The following is a 23619-nucleotide window of genomic DNA, read 5'->3' as shown; positions in this document are numbered from 1 at the left end:
ACTATTACCTGAACAGGTTACATTAACTTACTTGCATTCGTGTTTGGGTATGTCCTTTAGCAAAATCGTTCTTGAATCTGAATTGTTAAAAAGGCTGGAATTTTAGCCTTTCTTTCAAAGAGCTATATGGCTCTTAGCAAGAATTTTCTAAACAGCCTGGTCTGATTTCCAGTTGTTTTTGCCTCAAAAGCAAGCAGTATCTTTCGGAAGCTTTTACAGGCAAAGGAACATGTGGGAAGATTTCATGATGAAAAGAGTAAACACTTCTGTTGTGGCTGTGCTGTTGGCTCTCTTACAGTGAGTGCACCCAGTGTCTGAAGAAGAGGTAGAACAGTGTTCTTTTAGTCTGTTATGTGAGAGCTATGATCTGGAGAGAAATGATGGAAGAAATTTGCTTTAGTCAACTTGTTGGACTTTTCCATACTTGGTGTCTGAAGTAACTCCATTTAGAAGCTGTCCATTGGATTGGTGCTTTTTACAATTTCTCTCCTTTTCTTCATATAGTGCTCCAAAGAAGCTTAGTAAAACTTCTGTTCTGTGGTGCCACACAGCAAATTCTGTGACCACTGATAGAGGAAAAATTTGGTCTCAAGAAGCAAAATTGTTCTGAATTCTTTGAGAGACACCCAGACCTAGGTGAAAGTGCGTCTCTTGGCACCTTCATGTCCCCTTCCTTTTTTGGTTTTTGATGAACTTCTGGAGGATGCCCCAAAGAATAAAAAGATGTGATGGTTTGAGTCCTCTGGACTGTTCTTGTAAAGGTGTGGGTTCCCCCTCTCCCTGCAGTGCATCAGGAGCAGATGGATGTGTTCTTCTCTCTTCAAGTTGGGTCATGGTAAAATAACTTCCTTGTTTTCTTTCTGAAGATTGTAGTATCCTGATTTTGGTTGCTTTACACTCTAATTTACTGTGGCATTCCTAGAGAGAGATTTTTTTTCAGGAAGTTTTGTTTAAGCAGGATGCATTTAATGACTCTGCACTGGAGGGCTGCAGATTTTCTTAAGTAGATGAGAGGTTTCATTAATAGTGGGTATTCAAATGTTCAGTTTGAAGCATGGATTTATACATTCATTTGTGCTCTATACCATTATGGTGATTATCATTTTTTCTAGAAGTTGGGAGATGAGCACTTGTTCAGCCTCTGAAAAAACTTAAGTATTTTGGCTTGCTTGGCATACATAATTGGTGTATACGTGGACTTCTGGATTAAGTCAATGATGGTCCTGACCCTCTAAATTTACTCTTAGTTCTTTGCTCTATAGTGTACTAGTATTTATACCTTGTTTTCCAGATAGTCACTGAATTTTGTACTGAGACAGAGCTATTTTCTGTGAAGCATCAGAAATGTAGGCAAAACAGAAGCCTAATGCAAACTTTCATCTAGACTTAGAAAAACAGTTACAATCCATTTGGACTCAGTTCCCCACTTGAATGCTAGAAAATCAGAAAAAAGAGTTCAAGTGGGATGTTTACCTATAAATAGAGTTCAAACACTATGTGAGTTCTTTCTCCTGCACTCCATTATGCATGGAGATCATATTCTGCTGTCTCCAGAGGCCAATGATAGTTTTTCTCCATAAGCATTAGGTAGCTTAAAGATGAAAGTAATTCCTCTCTCTTTACCTTTAGCCACTGAATAGGTGAGGTTGTCTGCAAAGTAACTTGTTTTCGAAGGTCAGAAGCCCTAAGGTAGATGATGCTTTAAATAGTTGGATTAATTAGAATGCTAGAAGGCAAGAACAAGAGTTTTGTGCACCTTCTGTAGCATGAATAAGGTTCCCCCCTCCCCCCTCCCGATGTTTCTTAGGGATATGTGATTCTTTTTCTTTGCTACTTAGTCTCCTTCAGTGGATGATGCCATTTCCACACTCCTCCTATGTATGAGTAGCAGTGATCCTAAAGCAAACTTCTCTCTTCATACTGAAGGATCTCTCAGGAGGTTAATACCAAGTTAATCCTACTGCTTAGAAGCTTGAAGGCATTGGCTTTGGTTTGTGTGTCATTCCAGGATATGTATTGGTCAGAATTAGTTTATTCAGAAGTTAATATTTCATGTTGGTTATGCCTAATTACAACTTTATATCGAATTCTCTGGGGAACTGGGTGACACAGTCTTAGTTCTTTGGGGTATATTTTTGAGATTTTTGGAGGCAAGCAGCTGTCAGACTTGAAATGAGGATATATTAATGTTAATCACTAAGGCATGAAAGGAGTTGAAGAATAACTGCCTACTTCTAGACCTGATATTTTTTTGTAAATTAATAAAATGAACCTTGTAAATCTTTCCTGATGATGGCATGAAGAAATTTCTTTTCAAACTTTCCTTGCAGAGGTTATGATGTTTTTTGGTTTTGGATCATTAATAAAGTTGCTGCCTTTATACCTATATGGTTTGCTAGTCTAAGCACTATAATCTCAAGTTAAAAAAAGAAAAACAAAAAACCCCAAACAGGTTACATTTTTCAAGAGTGACTGGAATTTTTCAAATACTTTGTATTAAGTACTCAGGAGCAGTCTCATTTCCCTCCCACTACAATCTGGATACTTCCTCAAAATGCTGGTGTCTCGGAGTCGATACCCCAAACTCTGTATGTGGAGCCTAGCTCCTTTGATTCTTGCTAGGGCACTAAATAGATTATATCAACTCCTGTGTATTCATTTAGCATTGTACACTGTCATTATGGTCCAGCTGAGTGTGCTGGTATGTATGCGTGCACTTACGCTTCATTTGACAGGGTGTGAGCAGGTGACTGTCTCTCTCTAGGGGAGACTTGCTGAGTCTGCTGTTTGGGTATGTGTCCATTTAAAAGCTAAACAAAACCAGACAAACAATTCAGCTTGTAGTTAAAGCTTTCCCTTAGCTAATGATAGTAATACTGTCCAGCATGGTACAACCAGAAGAGCATTTGTTTTGAGCACAAAAATGCTCTTGAATATTTGTTGCTGGCACTGTAGCCCAGGAGGAGGTGTTGCAGGACTGCTGCAGAGGGCGGCAGCCAGGGAGAGGGGATGGAGGCTTCAGGTACACAAGTACTGCACTGTGATTTTGCTGCCAGAACAAATCTTTTCTGGTGTGTACTGCAGATGTTTTTTGTTTTGTTTTTTATGCTCAGGGTGGAAAAAAAACTTAAGCGCTTGTTCATTTCAAAAAATGAAGAAAGGAAGTGGTAAGCTCTGATTACAATACCTCCCATTTAATCCTAGAGAAGCACCAAAGAACATTCATGCAGAAGAACAGTAATGGACAGTAGAGAACAGTAATGCAGAAGCTTATAACTTTACAGTACTTAATTCCATGTTCTTTTTCTCCTTTCTAATTTTGATTAAAGTTAGTATGGTGTTTTGAATATTCTTGTCAAAAGCAAGACCCTAATTTTACTTAAAAACAAAAACAAGTTAGAAACTTTAGTTGCTATGGATGGATGATCTTTTTTATTTAAAAGAAAACCAAACAATTTACTGTAGCTGGATAGAATTAACTGTTACACTGTGACTTAGTTTATAAAAACATCTGAGTGACTGTCAGATTTTGTTGCATAATGTTGCACTAAATAGAACTAGTTCTACATACTGGAGGAAGACAAAGTACTGTAAGCTTTCTATAGAATACAGTCTTTTTTTTAATATTCCAATATATGTGTCTGTATATATACATTAGGTCTTTACAGCATGAGAATGTCTTGAAAAAAGTAGTTCATGCTGGAGGGATCACCCCTGGTTTGATATGTGGCTTACAACAGTTGGAGTTAATTTGGGTTGCAACTGTCCTAGGGTTAGAGCAATTTCTTGCTGAATAATTGTTTTGTCTGACTCTTTCCTATTATACTTCTTCACTAGCAGTCCCTATTGATGTCAGTCAGGCTTTTGGGGGAAGGGGGTTGTTTTTTTGCTGGGGTGGTGTTTTACCTTTGCTGTTAACTCATAATGAGTAAATAAAAGCTATCTCCTCATATAAGCCAAAATTCAAATTTCTGTACTTGTAGGTTTTGCAAGCCTGAACTCAGAGATAGGATTTGAAAGAACCTATTCTGTAAGAATTTCTAATGCTGTATTTAGCTTAGCTCCTTCACTTTTGCTCTACGTTTATTTTTATTTATTTATTTATTTAAGCCAGGTTCCTTGAGGAAACTAAACTTTTTTTTTTCTCACCATACATTCATACATACATTGAGGCCTGTGGCTAGCGGTGTCCCCCAGGGGTCAGTACTGGGTCCAGTCTTGTTCAACTTCTTCATCAATGACCTGGATGAAGGGACAGAGTGCACCCTCAGCAAGTTTGCTGACGATACAAAACTGGGAGGAGTGGCTGATACGCCAGAGGGCTGTGCTGCCATTCAGAGAGAGCTGGACCGGCTGGAGAGATGGGCAGAGAGGAACCCCATGAAGTTCAACAAAGGCAAGTGCAGGGTCCTGCACCAGGGGAGGAATAACCCCATATACCAGTACAGGTTAGGGGTTGACCTGCTGGAAAGCAGCTCTGTGGAGAAGGACCTGGGAGTGCTGGTGGACACCAAGTTGACCATGAGGCAGCAATGTGCCCTTGTGACCAAGAAGGCCAATGATATCCTGGGCTGCATCAGGAAGAGTGTTGCCAGCAGGTCGAGGGAGGTGATGCCTCCCCTCTCCTCAGCCCTGGTGAGACCACATCTGGAGTACTGTGTCCACTTCTGGGCTCCCCAGTACAAGAGACATGGCACTACTGGAGACAGTCCAGCAGAGGGCTACAAAGATGATTAGGGGACTGGAGCATCTTCTTATGAGGAAAGGCTGAGAGAGCTTGGCCTGTTTAGCCTGGAGAAGAGAAGACTGAGAGGGGATCTTATCAATGTATACAAATATCTAAAGGGAGGGTGTTGAGAGGATGGGTCCAGACTCTTTTCGGTGGTGCCTGGCGACAGGATGCGAGGCAATGGGCACAAACTGAAACACAGGAAGTTCCATCTGAATATGAGAAAAAACTTCTTCACTGTGAGGGTGGCAGAGCCCTGGCACAGGTTGCTCAGAGAGGTTGTGGAGTCTCCTTCTCTGGAGATACTCAAAACCCACCTGGACACGATCCTGTACAACGTGCTCTAGGTGACCCTGCTTGAGCAGGGGGGCTTGGACTTTGATCTCCAGAGGTGCCTTCCAACCTCAACCATTCTGTGATTCTGTGATACAAAATCTTGTGGCTGAGGAAGATGCTACTCTTTTCCCTCCTTTCTACCTCTTAACCTCTCCATCTTGTTGCTTCTTGAATGTGTTAGCTGAGCAGATGCTCTGGCCAGCAGGGATGCCCTGAGATCAAAGATGTGATAAACTAGCAGTTACATGTCAAACCTAGCCACTGGTGGTAGAGAGGGAGGGAGAATTTCTGCCCAGGGGTTCATAGGTGTAATAGTTTTCTGTGTGTAACAATTTTTTGTCTTGTTGCCTGTAGCATTTCATAGGTGTGGGAGACATATCAGGACCAAGGCTTAATTCTTTCAGTGTACTTCCAAAAGATAAAAGGGAGGAGAGGGGTGAGAGAGGGAAGAGAGACTGAGTGAACACTCTAGACTGACCTAGACAGGTTCAGCATTAATGTCCATTCTGCTCATAACTGTGTTAAATTTTCGTTTCTCTGCTAGAGGAAGCATGAACACTTTCTCATACCTTAATTCTTCAAGCTTTGTGCTGAACTAGAAAGCCCTCTAATATTCTCCCCTGAGCTTTGGTTTGCTTTGTGTCTAAAACAGTTTGGCCATTGAATTGCTGTTTAAATGATGACTGTGACAGGACTGCCCCCCCTTGCGCCCCCCCCCCCCCTTACTGTTACTGCTTTTGTCCTAATTGTAGCTGCTTCTCTAGAACAAGAAGCAATCCAAGCGGAGGACTGCAGGAACAAAAGCAGATGTCTGTCCCAGACACTTATCTGCAGTGGGATGGGTGAAAAAGCAGTTGACTTTGTCAGATCTTTCTACCTTCAGAGCTTAGTGCTGCAGCAGCCACCTCTGGATTGCCAAGCAACATCTGCAGCTAATACGCAATTGCACATTCTGTTCTTTGTTTCAGCAGCACTGAAGAACTTGCAGTGCTTTGCAAGAACATATGTAGTTGGGCTCCACTTGTGGAAAAACACTCTTTTGGTGAAGGAAATGGAGTTTTTTTTGAAGAGTGAAGCTTCTTAAAAAGAAAAAAAAAGTGGTGGAGAAAAAGGAGCAGCAGCCTATAGTGGTTTTCTTTGAATATGTATCTGTAGAATATTCAACTTTGGATTCTGCAGAGACTGACAGTGTCTAATGCACAGAAAATAGCCAATAAAGCAGATGATCAATGACCATAGTATAGGAGTAATTCATAATGCTTTCATATTAACTGCATGTAATATGTAAGGAAACTAAGTGCATTTAGAATAGATCAGCATGATTTTATGAACATATATTTGTGATGACCATGCCTGAATGTTTAGGTTTCCATAAGAAATCAGCTGTGTTGATAACTGCATCTGGTAACTTGTCACTTTATAAGGTGTAAGTAAAAGTAAGCTAACTTTTTTTTTTTAGAGATTTAGTAGAAAAAATCTTAAGAAATGAAGAAGGTGTGGTCCTTTATAAACGAGTTTGATTAAAAAACCTCAACATTTCGACATTCAGAATGGCTAGCATAGGGTACATGAGGTGGCTGAGGTGGTTTAGTGGCTATTTGCTGAGGTGGTTTAGTGGCTATTTGCTGACACCATAAGGCAGAAATCTTTCTTCTCCTGTTCCTGGCTACACAATTTTCTCTCCTTATTTTTGCCAATTCTGGTGTTGGTCATACCCTTTGCTGGTCAAATTTAACCTGCTATTCTGGCAGAATACTCCCTTTTCTCGTTGCCAGCTATAAGTGCAAGGCAATTGGTAGAAGTGCCTAGGAAAAGACAAGGTTAGAAGAAGTATTGAGTCTTCTCCCGTTTTGGCAGTGGCCAAATATTAGATTAGCTCAGGATGTCTCGTGTTACTTCGGCTTTAGAAAAGGTAACTTAAGAATTTGCTTAATTTTCATACAGTGAGAGAAAATAGGTATTTTGTGAAACCAAGAGGCTTTAAAAATCAAACAAATTCAGTTATACTGTGGCAAAGTTTACCTGTTATGGCTAGGAGTTTAAATAAGATGCAACAGAGGAGTGGATACTTACATGGATAATTATTCTGGTATTATTGTTTCCTATTTAAACTCTTATATTTGATATTGAATTAAAACTTTGTCTCAAGGTTTAAACCAATCTTTTATTTTAGTAATTAAATATATGCACATTATTCCATATCTGTCAAATAGTTGCATTTTGAAAACAGGTAATTGGTGAATTGGGTTGATGGAGAGGAAGTGGGCGAAGTTGCAGACTACTTGGGGAGATTGGGATTTTGCTAGAAACATCTGTGAGTCTATGTAGAGCTGGCTTTTCATTATTGAATTTCCTTAGGTGGCTTCCAAGCTATAGTAAAAGTGGAAGTGGCTGGTCAATATTGTGAATTTATAGCTTTACCTGACTAGGCAACCTGTTATTGAAGTAATATGAGACTAAACTGAAGTAAAATGGGAAACTCTAAAAGAAACTTAATGTTCATGAAAATTGTATGGTTAAACAAGAATTCATGTTCATGCTGAAGTACAGAAAAATAGTTTTTCAATTTTGAGATATACGAACAAACTGATGTAAAAGCAGGTGATCCCGAAAAGGAGAACTCGTCATCGAAACATAGCCAAAATAATGAGGATTTGAATTGTCTTAGCTTTTAGGAGCCTTTCAGTGGTTCATCTGGAATCAAGTCTGATTCTGATGTTTTGTGAGAATCACAAAAATTAAGCCTTAAATTGAAAGGAAGAAATTTGAGCTTTAAAGTAATAACCGTCTTTCCTTATTTCCCTTAGTGCTACATAAATGAGCAATTAAAAAGAAAAAAACTTGAAAAACTTCACTCCTAGATGTGTCTTTTAAGAAAGATTTAAAGCTGTAATACAGCACAAATGAAAAGAATAGGAATTGGTGTTGCTGTTAATAGAGGGCAGTGTCTGATACATGAGGAATAATTCAGTAGATCTGAAAGTGTCTGTTGGAGAAGCACATTCCTAGCTTTTGATTCTGGGAGCAGAAAATATTGCTGCTAAAGCTGCCACACTAGAAGGCAGAGAAAAATGGGAAGGTGGTTTCTGGCTCCTGTTCCAACAACTATGCTGAAATATGTAAAAAGACATATAATATTAAGAGTCTGTAGTGTCAAGCAACTGAAAGATTGGAGGCTAGAATTAAGGATGGTTTTCCCTGCTGGCATGTGTGTGGTGCGATGGTCTTTTAAATTGTCTCAGACATTGTTTTTGCTTGTGGATATTGCTCAACTGGATGAGTTGTTGCTATTTCTAGGAGTGGAGTTTTGTGGAGAAAAGGATCTTTTTGAGGTTAAGACCATCAAACACAACCCAGGAGAACGGAATTCTATTTCTGCTTTTGCCAGAAAATGCTTAGCAGATGATCTGAATGTGACATTTTCAGATCGCATTGAAAATGTCACTTTTGGGTGGGCTGGTTTGCTATCAGGAACCTGATTTGCAGAAATCAAGAACTTGGCTGCTCTGGAAGTCTATGGAAGCTGTGATATTGACAGCATAGTTATACCGGGTTTTGAAAGATAGTACAATAAACTTTCAGTGCACTGGAGCTAAGATCAGTTGATCATTTTGATATTCAGCGTTGAAGATTACAAAGATGTATGTTTGATGTTGAAAAGACTAAAAGCCTCAATGTAATTTTTTTTTAGTGCTTTAGAAAAAGCTAAAATAAAACCCATCATATCAAATCTCTACTGCTCGCAGCGTGGGACTAATACTAGTGTTGGAATGAACAACTGAAGAATACAGAAGCATTTTATTTAATGTTTTCCTCAAAAAGAGAGTGTAAGCTTTATCAATACTAAAATGTTTGTAAAATGAGAAATTTCAAAGGACGAAAAACATTTTTTAGAGAGATTTGACTAAGCAAAGATACTTAATTTTTGCAGAGTAGAACTTTCCCCAGGTTTAGTTAGCTGTGGTCTAAATATTTCACCATTACGTAATAGAAATGGTTATTCTCTGTGGTTGCCATCAAGAGATGTTCTTGTCTCTTCTCTGCCCCAGCAGGTTTTCTCTCTTAAGGGCTTCTTAAGGGTCCTCCCTAACCACCTCCTCCCCCCCGCCCGACCCCAAACTTGTCCATTTTACAAGCTTTTTGTCATTTTGAGGGCATGTTTCTGAGATGACAAGATTTTAAATACGAGCGCTGCCATTAATTGTCTGGTGGTTTCGTCCTTCTGGATTTGAAGTTGGGCACAACTTCCAAGTTTCCTTTGCACAGTGCCAGTAAGAAGTGCATTCATCATGAATAAGAAGTGGTTTCTTTCTGCCCTCAGTATCAGTTCCTCATGTCCCCTTAACTCTTTTGATCCAGGAGAACTATTTGCAGGAGAATTCTTTTACTGTATTTAGGAAGATAGCAAAAGTTGGTAACTTTGTAATTGAGTAACTTAGCAGGTTAAGTTAAGTCTCTCCGGTGTAAATTAGATTGCTACTGGTGCTACTCCAAATTTGTTAATTCTCTGTTTGCCAGGTGCTGTGCTTGGGGAAAACTATAAACTTCTATAAAGTCACTCTGCTTGAGAAAGTTTGAAGATTTTCTGTAGTTGTACAGGATTTCCAGGCATAGAATAGGAGTTACTGGATTGAATAACTGGATGGTCTAGGCTGAGGATGGTCTAGGCTGAAGAAGATCTGGTCTTCTGGGAAGAGTTAGATGTACTGTAGAGACCTTTTGCAATTACTCTGCACAATGTGGCCGCAACCCTTCTGTGAAGTATCAAGTGGGTTTATTGAGTGGGCACAGCTGCTCTAATACATCCTGAAAGTGCCAAATTTAGTTTATCCATGTGAGCCAGCCTGAGGTACATGTGTACCGGGCATTATTTCTCCAAAGCATGGGATGTATTATTTGCTGTGTGAACATGCTTGAAGGTTTTGCCTGGATAGAGGTATGGCAGCCCTAATCACAGGGTGTTACTGCTGTGAAACTGGTTTTTGATACAAGTTAGCTTGCTAAGAACTGCTGTTACTGCACTGCAAATATGTCAGTGTGAAGGCTTGAAGCACTAGGAAGGTTCATGGTTAGCTTTGACTACACACATGAAGTGATCAGATTATATTGCTATATGATTATTAACCTGCATGTTTTGTTTGGAGGTATCCCATGAGATGCTGAAAGCTTCATCTGCTTTAAATAGTTTCTGAAGCGAGATTTTTGAGTATAACAGTGTCATCCTGCTCACTCGCAGAAAGTCACCTTATTGCATGATCTATTTCTAGCGAAAGTGCTGAATTTTCTTCTCTCATCTCAGGAATGTGGTGGGAAACCTGTGGGAAGCCTTAAATTTCATTCCAGATGAAAGAATCCCTCCTAGGTGACACCTTTTTGGTGAAGAAATGAGCACGACCTCTTGCTGAAGTCTCTTCTATTTTGAGTTCCCCTCAAAATCTAGAGCTTGCAGTGGGGAAGTAGTATCACACGTAAGACTTGGTGCCTGTCCAAAGACTTTTTTTCTGTCTTCACTGGAATCTGTCATCTTACTGATCCATGAGTTTGAGCTCTTACGACTAAAGGGGGGTTAAATATTTATTCATTGGATTTGATCTTTGAAAGGGATTTCTGGGCAGGCATAAGAAATTCAGTTTGAAGGAATGGAGCAACTTGAGAAGCTCCAATCCGTAAATTGGCAACCCAGTGTTGTGTCTGTCAGCAAGTTGTGAAGAAATAAAGCATGAACAGCAAAGAGTGATTAGGATATGTAATACAGCCTTGAAAACTGAGCTAACTGTTAGCATACTTGGAGTTTTCAGAGCGAGCTCAGGAAGATCCTACAAATTACATTGGAGAGCTGTGCTACTTTTCTAAAAACAGTTTAAGACAGTTTAAGTTGACAGTTTATCCCAGTACAGCCAAATGTCGTACTAACTATGATCTTTCTATTTAGAAGACAAGCTCTGTCCTTTTGATGTATTAGGTTGGTTTTGTAGTGCCCTGAACTTTCACACTGTGATAGATTTGCCATTAAAAAACGCAGAAAACAGCCAAGGAACTGAGCTCTTTGTGGTAAAGAGTAAAACAAGTAACTTTAGGTTGCCATTTCTTTTTGAGAATGTTATTGAGTTGATATCTAATAAATAAAGCAGAATACAATTAGAGGGGGGTTTACCTTTCTGTAAGGTATTATACAGTGTAAAAAGACTGATCTAGGAAGAATTCTGAGCAGGGAGGGGGACCCAGCTAGTTGTTAGCTCATGATACTTTCTTGTATTTTTTTTTTTTTTTTTTTGTGGTGTTTAAAGATACTCATATATGAAATTGCATGCTTATTTAAGCACTAATGGGTAATCTTATACATAATGGTACAGCTAGTACTAAGTGGTTTGGATCTCTTTAAGGTTGTAACAACCTGTAATCAAAGTTTTCCTGGGACTGAGGTGACAGGGGTAAGATTGTAAGTCAGTTTGTTGCAACATGGAAGTACATTTTAAGTGTAACGGAGAGTGAGAATTCAAATTTTGAATTTTGAGAGCGTATTTGTGTTCAAAATTCATCTTTTTGTTATTAATGATAGAAAAGATAAGGTAAAGCAAAATATTTTTGTTGAAAGGGTGCTTGCTACCAATATATTTACTTAAGGGCTAATGTCTTAGGAGAAGACTTCTGTGGTATGAAATGGATGTCAAAATGTAACTTTTTTGAAAGACAAAACGGAATCACTTACCCCTGAAAAGGGATTGTATGTCCTCATACAAATAATGTTAGCAATAAAATGTAGGCAGGTAAGACAAATTATAAAGTCTGAAATAACTAACCTGTTTTCCTAAGATAGGAATGGATATTTCAGATGCAAAATCTCTGTAGATTTCAATACAACTATTACTGACTGTCCATCTTTGGATTACAAATTCCTTAAGGTCTGCCTTCGCACTTAATTCTGTGTACTATATTAGATGTGGTTAGGGCCTGTAAGTATTGTGTGAATTCTTCAAAGGATCACCAGAATCATACAGAAACTTTACAAGTATAATGGGATGCTTGACTCATTAAAGAGGGGCTTAAATCTTACCTCCTTTAATGAAGAAAATTATCTTAAATTTTTTTTAAAAGCACCTGAATTCTGGAAAGGTGACTACACTAGAATGAATTATTAATATTTTACTAGTTCCTATGCACAAATAGTACTACTCAACATATGTTTTTTTTTCCTTGAAGACTTTAGTTTATTTTTAAAACAAAACATATAGCCAGCATTATTGACTCATTTTTAGATGTGCTAAATTAATCTGTGTTGCATCCTTGCTGAAATTTCCATTGCAAGACTAAAATTTGTCTGTCTTTGCATTGCTGTGCTGTCACTCAGTCACTGAGACCCCCCCACTTTTGTTTTGTTTTGTCTGGGATCTGTTAGAAAACTGGTGAGACAAAACAGTACTTGATGCTTCTGTGCTGCTGTGCCTGTGTCTTTCGGCCCCTCGCTTGCTGTGCTGGGAGCACTGCGCAGCCTCTGAAACCTGTTCTTGAGCACAACTGGCACAGGTCAGGCAGTGAGTGTTCTTTGGGCCTCACCAATTCGAGTTGCTTCACCACTTGGGTACTGGCTTAAATTACTTGTATGAGGCAAGTAGAGTTTTGCAAACCTTGCTTAGTCATTAAACATGGGCAGCAAGCCAGAGCTGATATGGTGCTTTCCTGGGTTTGCCACAAAGTCGTTGTGGGTCTGGGTAGGTGTGTTAATAACTTTGCTTTGGATTGCTGGCTCTGGAAATGACATAATGTAAACCTAGCGCTTGGGAAAATACTTTGATGTCATCAGAAAGTAGCAAAGTGAACAGTTTTTTGTTGGTAAGATGGGGGATTAGAAAATCTGTTTCTGTTAACATGCACAAAGCAGGAAGTTATGACATCAAAGAGATATTAGGAGGATGTTGTTTAGTAGATAACTGATATAATCTATGCTTGTTTCCTCCATTGCTGTAATTTACAGAAAAGGAGTAGATAGGAGCTTGCTGCAGATGCTGCGCTACTCTTAAGTATTATCAGAAATAAAAATACCTGTGGACCAAAAGATCCTAACGGATCTCCTCTTTAAGAAATCTTCCTTTAGGTTTTACTCTTGACATGCCTGAACTGAATCCTTTTGATGTGCTTTTGAAGGAGCCCTACCTGTGTCCCAGCTATTCTTGAATTAAAACACTTGAGGCCCTATAGAACAGGGTATGCTCAGTCATGCTTATTACTTTCTAGTCTTGTGGTAGCACCTGTGTAATGTGTTAGAATTTTTTTTTTTTTTTTTCTGGTAGAGTTGCTGAAATTATTTTTCACCATCTAGAACTTCTCACTTTATCTGAATGAGGCTTCTAATAAAGAAGCTGAAACAAAATCCTCCATCTCCATCCCTGAACATTCACCTTGTCCGAGGTGCTACTTAATGCAGGTTCTTCACATACCATTAGCAAAAAAAAGACGCGTTTCTGTACTGTGCTTCTCATTTCATTCATCTTTGGGCTTTTCTAACTTTCCAGATTTGCATCAAAACCTGTGTTTGTGGAACAGGTGGTGCAAGACCTGAAGGAAGCAAAGGATTTGGTTAAGCTTCTAGGGCTAGCAGATGATTGCATGTGAGCTGAATTTCAGTTGGACTTTGACAAATGCAAGACCATAGGTTTGACATGTTAGCAGGTGAATGGCCTCAAGTGTGTGTTAGAACACACCGTATGCTGGAACTGATTGAGAAGGAATATCACAACCACTGAATCTGCAGTTTCGTTTTCGTGAGGATTATTTGACGTTACCTCTTACACTTCTATGCATTGATCTCCTTTGTCTAAAGGAGACACACAGACTGGTGTCTACGTATGAGTGATTTAACTGTGGGCTCCATAACAGAGTAATTTCTTTTTAAGGTATTTTAAACAGTGATAATTATGAACTACTAGCTAGAAACATCAATTAAATATTTTCTTTATCCTTGGTATGAACTTTATCCAATAAGAGAGGATAAATTATGTGATACTTCTGCTAGAATGCTCCATTTCTTGGAATAGAAGAAAAGGGGATGGTCACTCCAATGTGGATTATTATTCCTTTGCTGAAGTGAACTTGAAAAAACTTAGTCATAGATTATTTCTTGTGATGGTTCTTTAAGATGGCTTTCAACTTCTGTGTTCAAACTGTGAAAATATACATGGCTTTCAGAAAATGTAATCTCTGATTCCTCATGCCAAAAATCGCACTACCTTTCCTGTCCCTTTTCCACAGAGACAAACTTGGTTGTGTTCCTGTTTTTCTGAGATGGTATTTGTATCTTTGCCTGGTTAAACTAGGGAAGATCACACTGAGGAGTTACCAGCTCAGATCAGGTTACCCTGAAACTCTAACCGTGGTAGTCCTCAACATCCTGTTGACTCTGAAAGTCAGTAAGAAAGCCCATGCTTCAAATCAGAGTGTTGGTTAAAGGTACATATAGGTCTATCTCTGAGCAGGTTTTTCTCTTGCAAGGTGAACTCCATGTTCTAGTGTACCTCCTTAATCAACTTCAAGCTAATCTATGTAGTTTGGTATGGTACTAACTTCCGGAACGTCTGGCATTATGTACCACTAAACTCAGTGGCGCTGTGCTCTGTAGAGTTGCTGGGTTTTTTTTTTTTTTTAAAGAGTTGCTCCAGACTCTACCTGGTATGTAGTTATATACTAGTCAGCTGTACTAGAAATGTTCTCTTTGTTAAACTATTAAATTGTTGACTTGTTAAACTGGCAGAAAGTCCCTTTTCAGATGCACCCTGAACCTGTACACTGTGTAATAGATGGCTGATGCTCAGGGTTTGTGGAAAGACTCGTCTGTATGCAGATCCAGGAATTCCAAACTGTTTTCTTGGTGTACTAGGTACTTTTCTCTTTAATCTGGATATCCACAGTCTGTATGTTGATATGTTAGATGGGGAGGTGCTAGGTCATTTATTTCTAGTCAAAAAAGAATGTGGTTAAGAGGTCTTGTTTCTATTGTCACATAATACCACTGGCCTTGCCTTTGCCAGGTATTGCAGATGCGTTAGAAGATGGCTTCAGTAAAAAGTGCTCAAATAAAGAACTGTCTTACAATATCAGACCAAAGATGTGTCTAGCTCCCTGTGTCCTCAAGTCAACTAGCTGTGAACACATAAGGGGAAAGCAGTAGAAACGGTGCAGATAGCAGTCTTTCCCTTCTGCATTCTTCCAGTAGTCTGTTGTTCAGGAATGTCCTGAGCTAGTCAGTGACTGGGCCGCTGTATTTAATATCAGTATAAAGCCTATCTAATCTGTTTTCAAATTCACTGTTTTTAGCCTTTGCAGCATGGCAGTGATCTCCAAACCTTGACTGCTTGTTGTATGAAAGTACTTTCTTTTAATTTGCTTGTAAACATACTCTTCACAATTTTAGTGGTGACTTGTAACTTTGCATTGAGAATGTCACCTTCTCCATATCACTAATGACTATAGATTGCTCTGGATAAAGAACTATCTACAGTGACTCCTAAGTTCTCTTTGCGGAATTACTAGCCTGCAACAGCGATCAATCCATGAAAAAACAGATTTACACCACATTTTTAGTAACGGAAGACATCAAGGATGTGCCCTTTTATCACAGTAAGAAGCAGGATGTCAAATACTCTGTTCAGACAAGTAGTTATCAGTTCAGGTAGTATCAGATGCCCTTACTATTTCTTGTGAATCCATAATATGCTAGTGAGACTGTAATAATGTAGAAAATTGTGGTCACCAGTGGACAAGAAAGATGAATCCAAACAACTGTGGAGAATGGTCTTGAGAATACTTTTGTTATTCATTGGATGGGAGAAGACTAGAAGAGTTTTGGTCTTGTAGAATCATGCCCAAGTATAGATCTGATTGCTACTGTCCAACCTTTGCACAAGTGTATGAGGGGGCATAACCACCTGGCAGTGTGACACGAGTAAGTGGTTGTAAAGCAGACATGAAGACAGTTACATTGAAGGTTAGAAGATGACTGAGCATTACAGCAATAAGATTCTGGCATAGTCATCCTAAATCACAGTGAAGTAAAAACCGAGCAGTTATTTAGATGCTACCGTAAGCCTGCAAAATGAGACTAAATGAATTGGTGTTTGCAGTAGCAGGATCCACCTTGGTAATTCTTGTAGTCTATCTCCTTTGTGCTGTGTCCAGCCTAACAAATGTTTGCTCTGCTGTCTTTTGTTGCTGTCAATTAGTTTGGAAAGGTTCAAAAAAGTGATTTGGTTCTTCACACAGTTGCCCATGAGGCTTTGAGGAGCAGAGCATCTGACACATTGTTTTGCTGTAGAAAAGTGGTATGAAGTTATAACCTGTGTTGGCACCGGGGTTGAGTTGTAGCTGGTTCTGTGAACAAACGGCTTCTTTAACTTGCACTCTGAAAGTTCTTGGTGTGGTTATAGTACCTTTTTTGGAATGAAGAAGGAAACTTAAGTGAGCTGTCACTGTGACTTAACAGCTGGAAGGAAGAGCCAGTGGTTGGGAAGCCTTCCAAGAGACCACCTGTAATAATCTATGAAAACAGATATTTTAGAGCAGGAGCTCTGCAGCAATAGTAGTTTGTTTCTCTTCATGGGATATAGGCCTTGGTAGACCTGTGGTGTGACTTTTTGGCTTCAGAAGTGCTGTGTATGAATGCTTGAAAGAGCAAGCACTGAAAACAGAGAGACTTGTCAAATGTAGTTTCTGCTTGCTTATACCTCATCCTAATTAAATCCAGCAGCTTTTCCTCTTGGGACTAACCAGAATCTATAGACTTAAGACTAGAAGGGAGCTGGCCTAAGAGACTGAGGCAATCCCTCACACCAGATAAGGGCAGGATCACAGACACAAATTTCTGTTGCAGATCTCTCATCTAATCCCTTCTTGATGTGCAGAAGAAGATTAGTTCTATGGTCTGCTTAGGTAACCTGTCTGTTTTACTACCTTAAAAACTTGAAATGATTCAGATATCCAGTTTAGTTTCAGATAGCCATTTCTTTTTGTTGTTGTCTTTTGACCTGACTTCTTTTTGTTTCCCACTTTTGGGAACAAGAGAGCTGATTACTGTCTCCTTCATGAGGCCCTTTTGAAGTACATAAAAACTGCTGTTGTGCTGCTCCTTGCAAACTAAATCCAGTCCCTTCAGCCTTTACTCAGGGGTCATATTCTTCTAAATCCTGTGGGTTTCTCTCCAGTGCTTCCACTTTGCTTAATGTGGTGTTCAGATTTGGTTATAGTAGTCCTAGATGAGGCCTTAGTGCTGAATTGAGAAGACTTAATTCCCTTTTATTTCCTTAGTTGGTACTCTTAGGTACACTGTAAGCTACCGTAAGCCAATACTGCCACCAGAAGTAGCTAATGTAAACATCTGTGGTTAGTCTGTGAGCTGCACTGGGGAAGCAGATCTATATAAAAACTACCACTTTTTCTGTGTATTTGGTACTAAAACAATTCCCCAGGCCAGTTTCACAATTACTATACCCAAATATCCAACCTACACCTCTGCTGGAAAGTACCACCACAATCACAGGGGTGTCTGCTCTTGAGTAGTTGCAACTTGTATCCCGTTCTAAGCTAACAACAAATTCAGTTTACATTCATGTGTGAGGTGTGAGCTGTGGTGTTTGAGGGTTGTTATTTATAGCCTCACTATTTTTAGTAGCAGTGGCTAAAAAGGTTATGACCTCAAGAGTTTAGAGGCGGAAGGGGGCAAGTGGCCAGTAGCCTCTTCAAGCGTTATAAATAATGGAGTCCAGAGTCCCTAGCTCTACGTGTCCTTGGTCTGATTGTCTTCAGTCAAAAATGCTGGAACTGCACTGTGGAGCAAAGTGTGTCCTAGCAGGATACAGGCCTCGGACTGTGCTTATGCTCGGCTGTCTTCAGAGATTCTGTGGCTACCACAGAAGTAGTCTTGATCTTCAAGAAAAAAGCCTGCTTTCTTACAGCTGAAAGGAAAAGTTCTTCTTTCTCTAGCCAAATAGAGGTGTAGTGTAGATAGAATCTAGTCGTAGTTTCTCATTTTATTGTGAAGTGGATAATTTATTTTGCATTTCATTTTTGTAACCTCTCGACAATGCTGAAGTGATCCACATAGGGTATTGGAGCCAGGGAGGTAACACACTTAATTCTGAGCAAGTATCTTAAGCAATTCATCCCAAACTTGGTACCCTGTACTTCATTTCAATCAGCTAAGTAAACCTTTTGCACCTCATCATAGATATCCCACTTGAATGTTAGAGGTGGGGATTCTTCATTTTTGTCAGCAACATTGCGTTTGAATACTTCCAGCCGCTTACCAGAGTTGCAACAGTGATGTAGGGTTATGTAACAAAGTATGCCTGGGATATGCTGTCCTAAATTGTTTTCAGGATGGAGAAAATTGATAAGCATTGATTCTTACATTAATGAAAAATTAATTGGAGGTGCTCAAACAGGGGACATACCTTTTCTGAAGAGTGTTCAAAACTTTCAAAGTGTGATTTCAGTGTTTATACTGTAGTAGTTATGGACTGGAAAGTGAGGAACATGATGTAAATCAGTCTTTCAGAGGTGTGCATACCAAATAGCACTACCCTTTGAGGTAGTAAGATGCATTTCCTCCCCCCCCGAGGTTTATATCTAATTTAACCCTATATAACTGCTAAGGAATTGAAAAGTTACTGGTTCATCACTGATGAAGGTAGCTAATATAATTCCCCCGTATATTTCTTTACAGTATTTGCACATTTGTATATGCAAATGTAAGCTGTGCCTACACTGCAGAGACAACTGTGCTGTGATGTTTACATATGTAAAATAGACTGACCTTTAGCTCTAAATGTGTTCAAAACTGTAACAAACTATGTGGAGTAAGACCACTACTCAGATGTACCATAATCTCATCAGCTGTGAAAAAACTTACTCTTTTGGCATTTAAGTGCAGTTTAAATGAATGAGATAAATACTTACTTATGGTGCTATTCTCTATGGGCCTGCAGCTTTAGTGTGGCAGCAAAGAAACTCTTTTTTTAAAAAGAAACTATTACAAAAGTTCATTCAGGCTAAGTATTTCTGCTTGTGTAGTGTAATGTTAGTATAGAGGGGGGATTATTTCAAATATGCTTCAAATATTTGAAATTTTTATTTCAAATTTGCTGTGCCTGTAGCTGGATCTCTGCGCTTTAGAATTGTAAACTATTGGGAAATAAAGCTAATAAACTTTATGCTAAAAAATAGAAATTTTCCTACTCTTTAAAAAAAAAAAAGCAACAAAAGTATATTAGACTAAATCCACTTTTTGGGTGGAGTTGAACAGGAAAGGAAAAATAACTTTAAAACTTGAAGTGGAAAGTTCTTGTTCATTTGGATAACCTTAAAAGTCTGTGGAATTAATATCTCTTTCTCAAACTTCTGCTTTTGGGTTTGACCCCTGGACTTATCCTTAGTCCCTTCAAAGATTTCTCTCCCACCCCATCCCTAAAGGTGTATAAACTCGAAATTTGAGACAGGTAATGAAGCTGCCCCAGTTGAAAAATAGTTTTGCTACTGCTGTGGTATAATTAAATGTTCAGATCATAGGTAAATGTTAACAGTTACTTTTAAGTAGCTGAGTTTCTGGCATGTTTGCAAATGATTTTTAACTAATAGTGCATGTGGCTGAAGTCTAAAATGGTGTCTTTGCATTTCTTTTGTGTGACTTTCATACTAACCTGACTGATGAACAAACGTACACTGAAGGAATTGGTAAATTGTCCACTGCCGATGGTAAAGCCTTCGCAGATCCTGAGGTTCTCCGAAGACTGACGTCCTCTGTCAGCTGTGCACTGGATGAAGCTGCTGCTGCGTTGACACGGATGAGAGCAGAGAACAATCACAATGCAGGACAAGTGGACAAGTATGTATTGATCTCCCCCCACCCCCAGTTTTCTAACTCTACAATGTAAGTTTGCATTTTTCATTTAAAATTCACTTATTTCTGCAGTTAGTCTTTAGTAAAGACTATCTGCTCTGTAGCAAAAGCAAAGGTATTAAGTCTGAAGGTGTAACTATTCTCACTTCGAGTTATTAGCTAAGAAGTACAAGGAAAAAGTACAAAACTTTTTACTTTCTAAATTCGAAAGTGCTGCTTTTTCTGTATACAAGATAGTTGGTTTCTTTTTCAAGAACTGGTAGTATTCTTAGCTATAGAAGAGCTAGTGATAGTTCTGTGCCTACTGCCACAGTGTAGCTGAGGGGAAATTAAAGGATCTAGCTCATTGCCTGTGTTAAAAGTTGGGAGAGAATACTAATACCTACTAGGCAATGATTTGCTCAGGGGCATAGGGAAAAATGAAACTATATATCAGGTAACTTTTTGTAGATGATGATTAATTAGGACAACATTTAACTCTTGAGAGTGTAGAACTGAGGCTTTGTCCTAGGTTTCAAAAGCTTTCTGCTACATTGGAAATTTCAAAGCAATGTTTAGAGCTTCTCAAGTATTTTCTACTCTGACAACTGGTACAAATTTTTCATAAACTGTTGAGATGCACATACTGTTGAACTTAAGATCAAAGATCTAAAATTTAAAATCTAAGTTTCTTTTCATATGGAAGGCCTCTTGAAATTCAGACTTGAATTTGTAAAACAAAATGCTTAAAGTGTGTCACTTCTCAAAATTTAAATACAGACATAGGACAAGATCATTTCCTAAGTGAAATTAGGGAAATTACATGTGAATCAAAACATGGGGAGATAAGAAAGTATGTTGGAAAAGCATACTCAAACATAAAAAGGAAGCATAGGAGAGGTGGAAGCAGGGTCAGATGGTCTGGGCAGAACATAGAGACACTGTGCAAGCATGCAGAGATGATGTGGCTAGGAACGCCAAAGCCTTCCTGGAATTGAATCTGGCAAGGGGCGTGAAGGGCAAAAAGATATCAAACTCAAGGATATCAGCTGCAAAAGGAAGACAAGGGACAATGTGGGCCTGCTGTTGAATATGGCAGGAGACCTGGTGACAGGGGACACAGAAAAGGCAGAGCTTCTTGGTGTTGATCTTTACTGGTAAGATTTGCCTTCAGGAATCCCAGGCCCCTGAGACTGGTGGGAAAGTCTGGAGCAAAGAAGACTAAGCCTTGATGGAAAAGGGATCAGGTCAGGGAACATATAAATAGATTGGCTATGCAGAAGTTTGTGGGACCTGATGGGATGCACCTGCAAGTGCTGACTGAGCTGGCCAATGTCACTGCGAGGCCACTCTTGATTATCTTTGAAAGGTCGTAGCAACTGGGAGAGATTTCTGAGGACTGGAAGAAAGCAAATGTCATCTTCAAGAAGGAGGCGCTGGGGGACTATAGGTCAGCTTCACATTGATCCCTGGGAAGATGAGGGAGCAAATCTTCTGGAAGCCATTTCCAAATATACTAAGAGCAAAAGGAGATTAGGAGCAGTCAGCATGGGGAGATCATGCCTGACCTGATAACGTTCTACAATAAGATGACTAGATCGGTAGATGAGAGGAGAGTGGTGGGTGTTGTTTGTCTTGACTTTAGCAAGTCTTTTGACACTGTCTCACACAATATCCTCATAGACAGGCTGCTGAAGTCTGGGCTAGGTAAGCAGTCAGTGAGGTGAATTGAAAACTGGCTGAATGGCAAAGCTCAGCAGGTTGAGATCAGTGGCACAAAGTCTAGTTGGAGGCCTGTACCCCGAGGTTAGTACTGAGTCCAGTTCTGTTCAACTTCTTCATCAATGACCTGGATATAGGGACAGAGTACACCCTCAGCAAGTTTGCTGATGATACAGAAGCGGGAGGAGCGGCTGATACACCAGTGAGCTACGTTGACATTCAGAGGGATCTTGACAGGCTGGAGAGATGGGCAGAGAGGAGCCCCATGAAATCAAAGGGAAATGGTCCTGCTCCTGGGGAGAAATAATCCTGTGCATCATTACAGACTGGGGACTGACTCTCTGGAAAGAAACTTTGCAGAGCAGGATCCGAGTTTCCTCATGAACACTGAACATGAGCCAACAATGTGCTCTTCTGGCAAAGAAGGCCAACAGCATCCTGGACTGCATTAGGAAGAGCATTACCAGCAGGTTGAGGGATGTGATTCTCCTCTCTTTTCAGCCCTGGTGATACAACATCTAGAGTATTATGTCCAGCTCTGGGAGGACATGGATATACTTGAGCAATCCAGCAAAGACCATAAAGATGATTAAGGGATTGGAGCATCAGACATATGAAGAGAGACTGAGAAAGCTGGGACTGTTTAGCCTGGAGAAGGGAAGGCTCGAGGGAGATCTTATCAAGATGTATAAATACCCTATGGGAGGGAGTAAAGAAGATGGGGCCAGACTCTTCTCAGTAGTGCCCAGTGACAGGGCAAGAGGTGGTGGGCGCAATTTGAATTACAGGAAGATCCACTCAAACATAAGAAAAAGCTTTTGACTGTGGGGGTGGTCAAATGCTGGAATGAGTCACTTAGGGAGGTCGTAGAGCCTTCATCCTTGGAGGTACTCGAATGCTGACTTGACACAGCCCTGAGCAATCTGACCTAGTTGACCCTACTTTGAGCAGAGGGTTGGACTTTACAGTCTCCAGAGGCTTACTCGAACCTCGGTAATTCTGTGAAGGTCATTCTTGTCACTTTTCACAAAATGTCTGGAAAATACTTTAAAGAGGACCTAAGCAGAGAGCAGACTGGGAGAACTGTTGAGATGCGTGGGTCAACTAGTATCGAGTCTGAGTCCCATTTTTAATAGCTCTTTCCCAGAACAGAATTGGTTTCACAGCAGTTTATTATATAGAGTGGCCTAAGGTCTCCTGTTGAGAATGATGGATCTCTCTTTCGGGACCTGTCTTGCAGATTATGGCGCTGGGTGGCTCCTACTTCTAAAGGCTAGTCTGTGTAGGCAGAAGTGCCTGAATTCCCACCCTTTCCTCCCAGCTGAACATAGGAACTCATGCTGTAAAAGCCTGATTACATGTAGCTTACAGCAAGGCTTTTTGACTGCTTGTGTCATGAGTGCACAGTTGTCCCTTGTTACCTTTGAGGAGAAGGTGGCAGGTTTGATAGTGTCCTGCAGCCATTGCTTCATTGTACAAGCTTGACTAAGTAGCCAAATAATAAACATACACAAAATATTAATTATTTTTAAGATACTTAAAGAGGTTATAATGCAAATGTTAAGAGTTCAGATACTGAATGTTCTCTTCAGGTCAGTTCTCATCTTGTTATCTAGCAGGTGCTAGAATGTTTATTTCATTTTGGAGTATATGGCAAATGGGTTTTTCTTTCAAAATAGGGACTTAACATAGTTCAGACATAGTTCAACGATTGCAGTCTTTGGAAGTGAGTTGAAAATTGAAATTTGTATGCTTTCCTAAGGAAACTTTGTGCTCAAGTCAGTTTCATCTTCAGAGATGAGAAATTATGGAGTTAACTCATATTTTCATAAAAGAAAAGTACAAGTTTGAGGTTCTTAATGCATCTGAACCTACTAGTGAACCTACAATGGATCACCTACAGTTGCATGCTGTTTATAATAGAAGATCCTTCCTCCCTTTGCCTCTCCCACCAAAGCATTAATTGTAG

At 39.6% G+C, this 23619-nt stretch overlaps 1 protein-coding gene across 18 annotated transcripts in view; it reads left to right on the top strand.

Moving 5' to 3' along the window:
- LOC112967126 (ankyrin repeat and KH domain-containing protein 1) overlaps nucleotides 1-23619 on the top strand; it is a 128406-nt gene that overhangs the window by 25048 nt on the left and 79739 nt on the right. For all 18 annotated transcript variants that reach the window (XR_003253858.1, XM_026067914.1, XM_026067918.1 and 15 more), the window contains exon 3: nucleotides 19778-19934. Coding sequence is in view for 17 of the 18 variants with exons in the window: in XM_026067914.1 (XP_025923699.1) it covers nucleotides 19778-19934 (157 nt within the window). In the remaining variant the exon portion in view is untranslated. The remainder of the gene's footprint in view (nucleotides 1-19777; nucleotides 19935-23619) is intronic.

The sequence above is a fragment of the Apteryx rowi genome, unplaced genomic scaffold (genome assembly GCF_003343035.1).
Source record: "Apteryx rowi isolate R43461 unplaced genomic scaffold, aptRow1 scaffold_264, whole genome shotgun sequence".
NCBI lineage: Eukaryota > Metazoa > Chordata > Aves > Apterygiformes > Apterygidae > Apteryx > Apteryx rowi.
The sequence above is the reverse complement of the archived record's forward strand: the minus strand, read 5'-3'. Positions and strand labels throughout refer to the sequence as shown.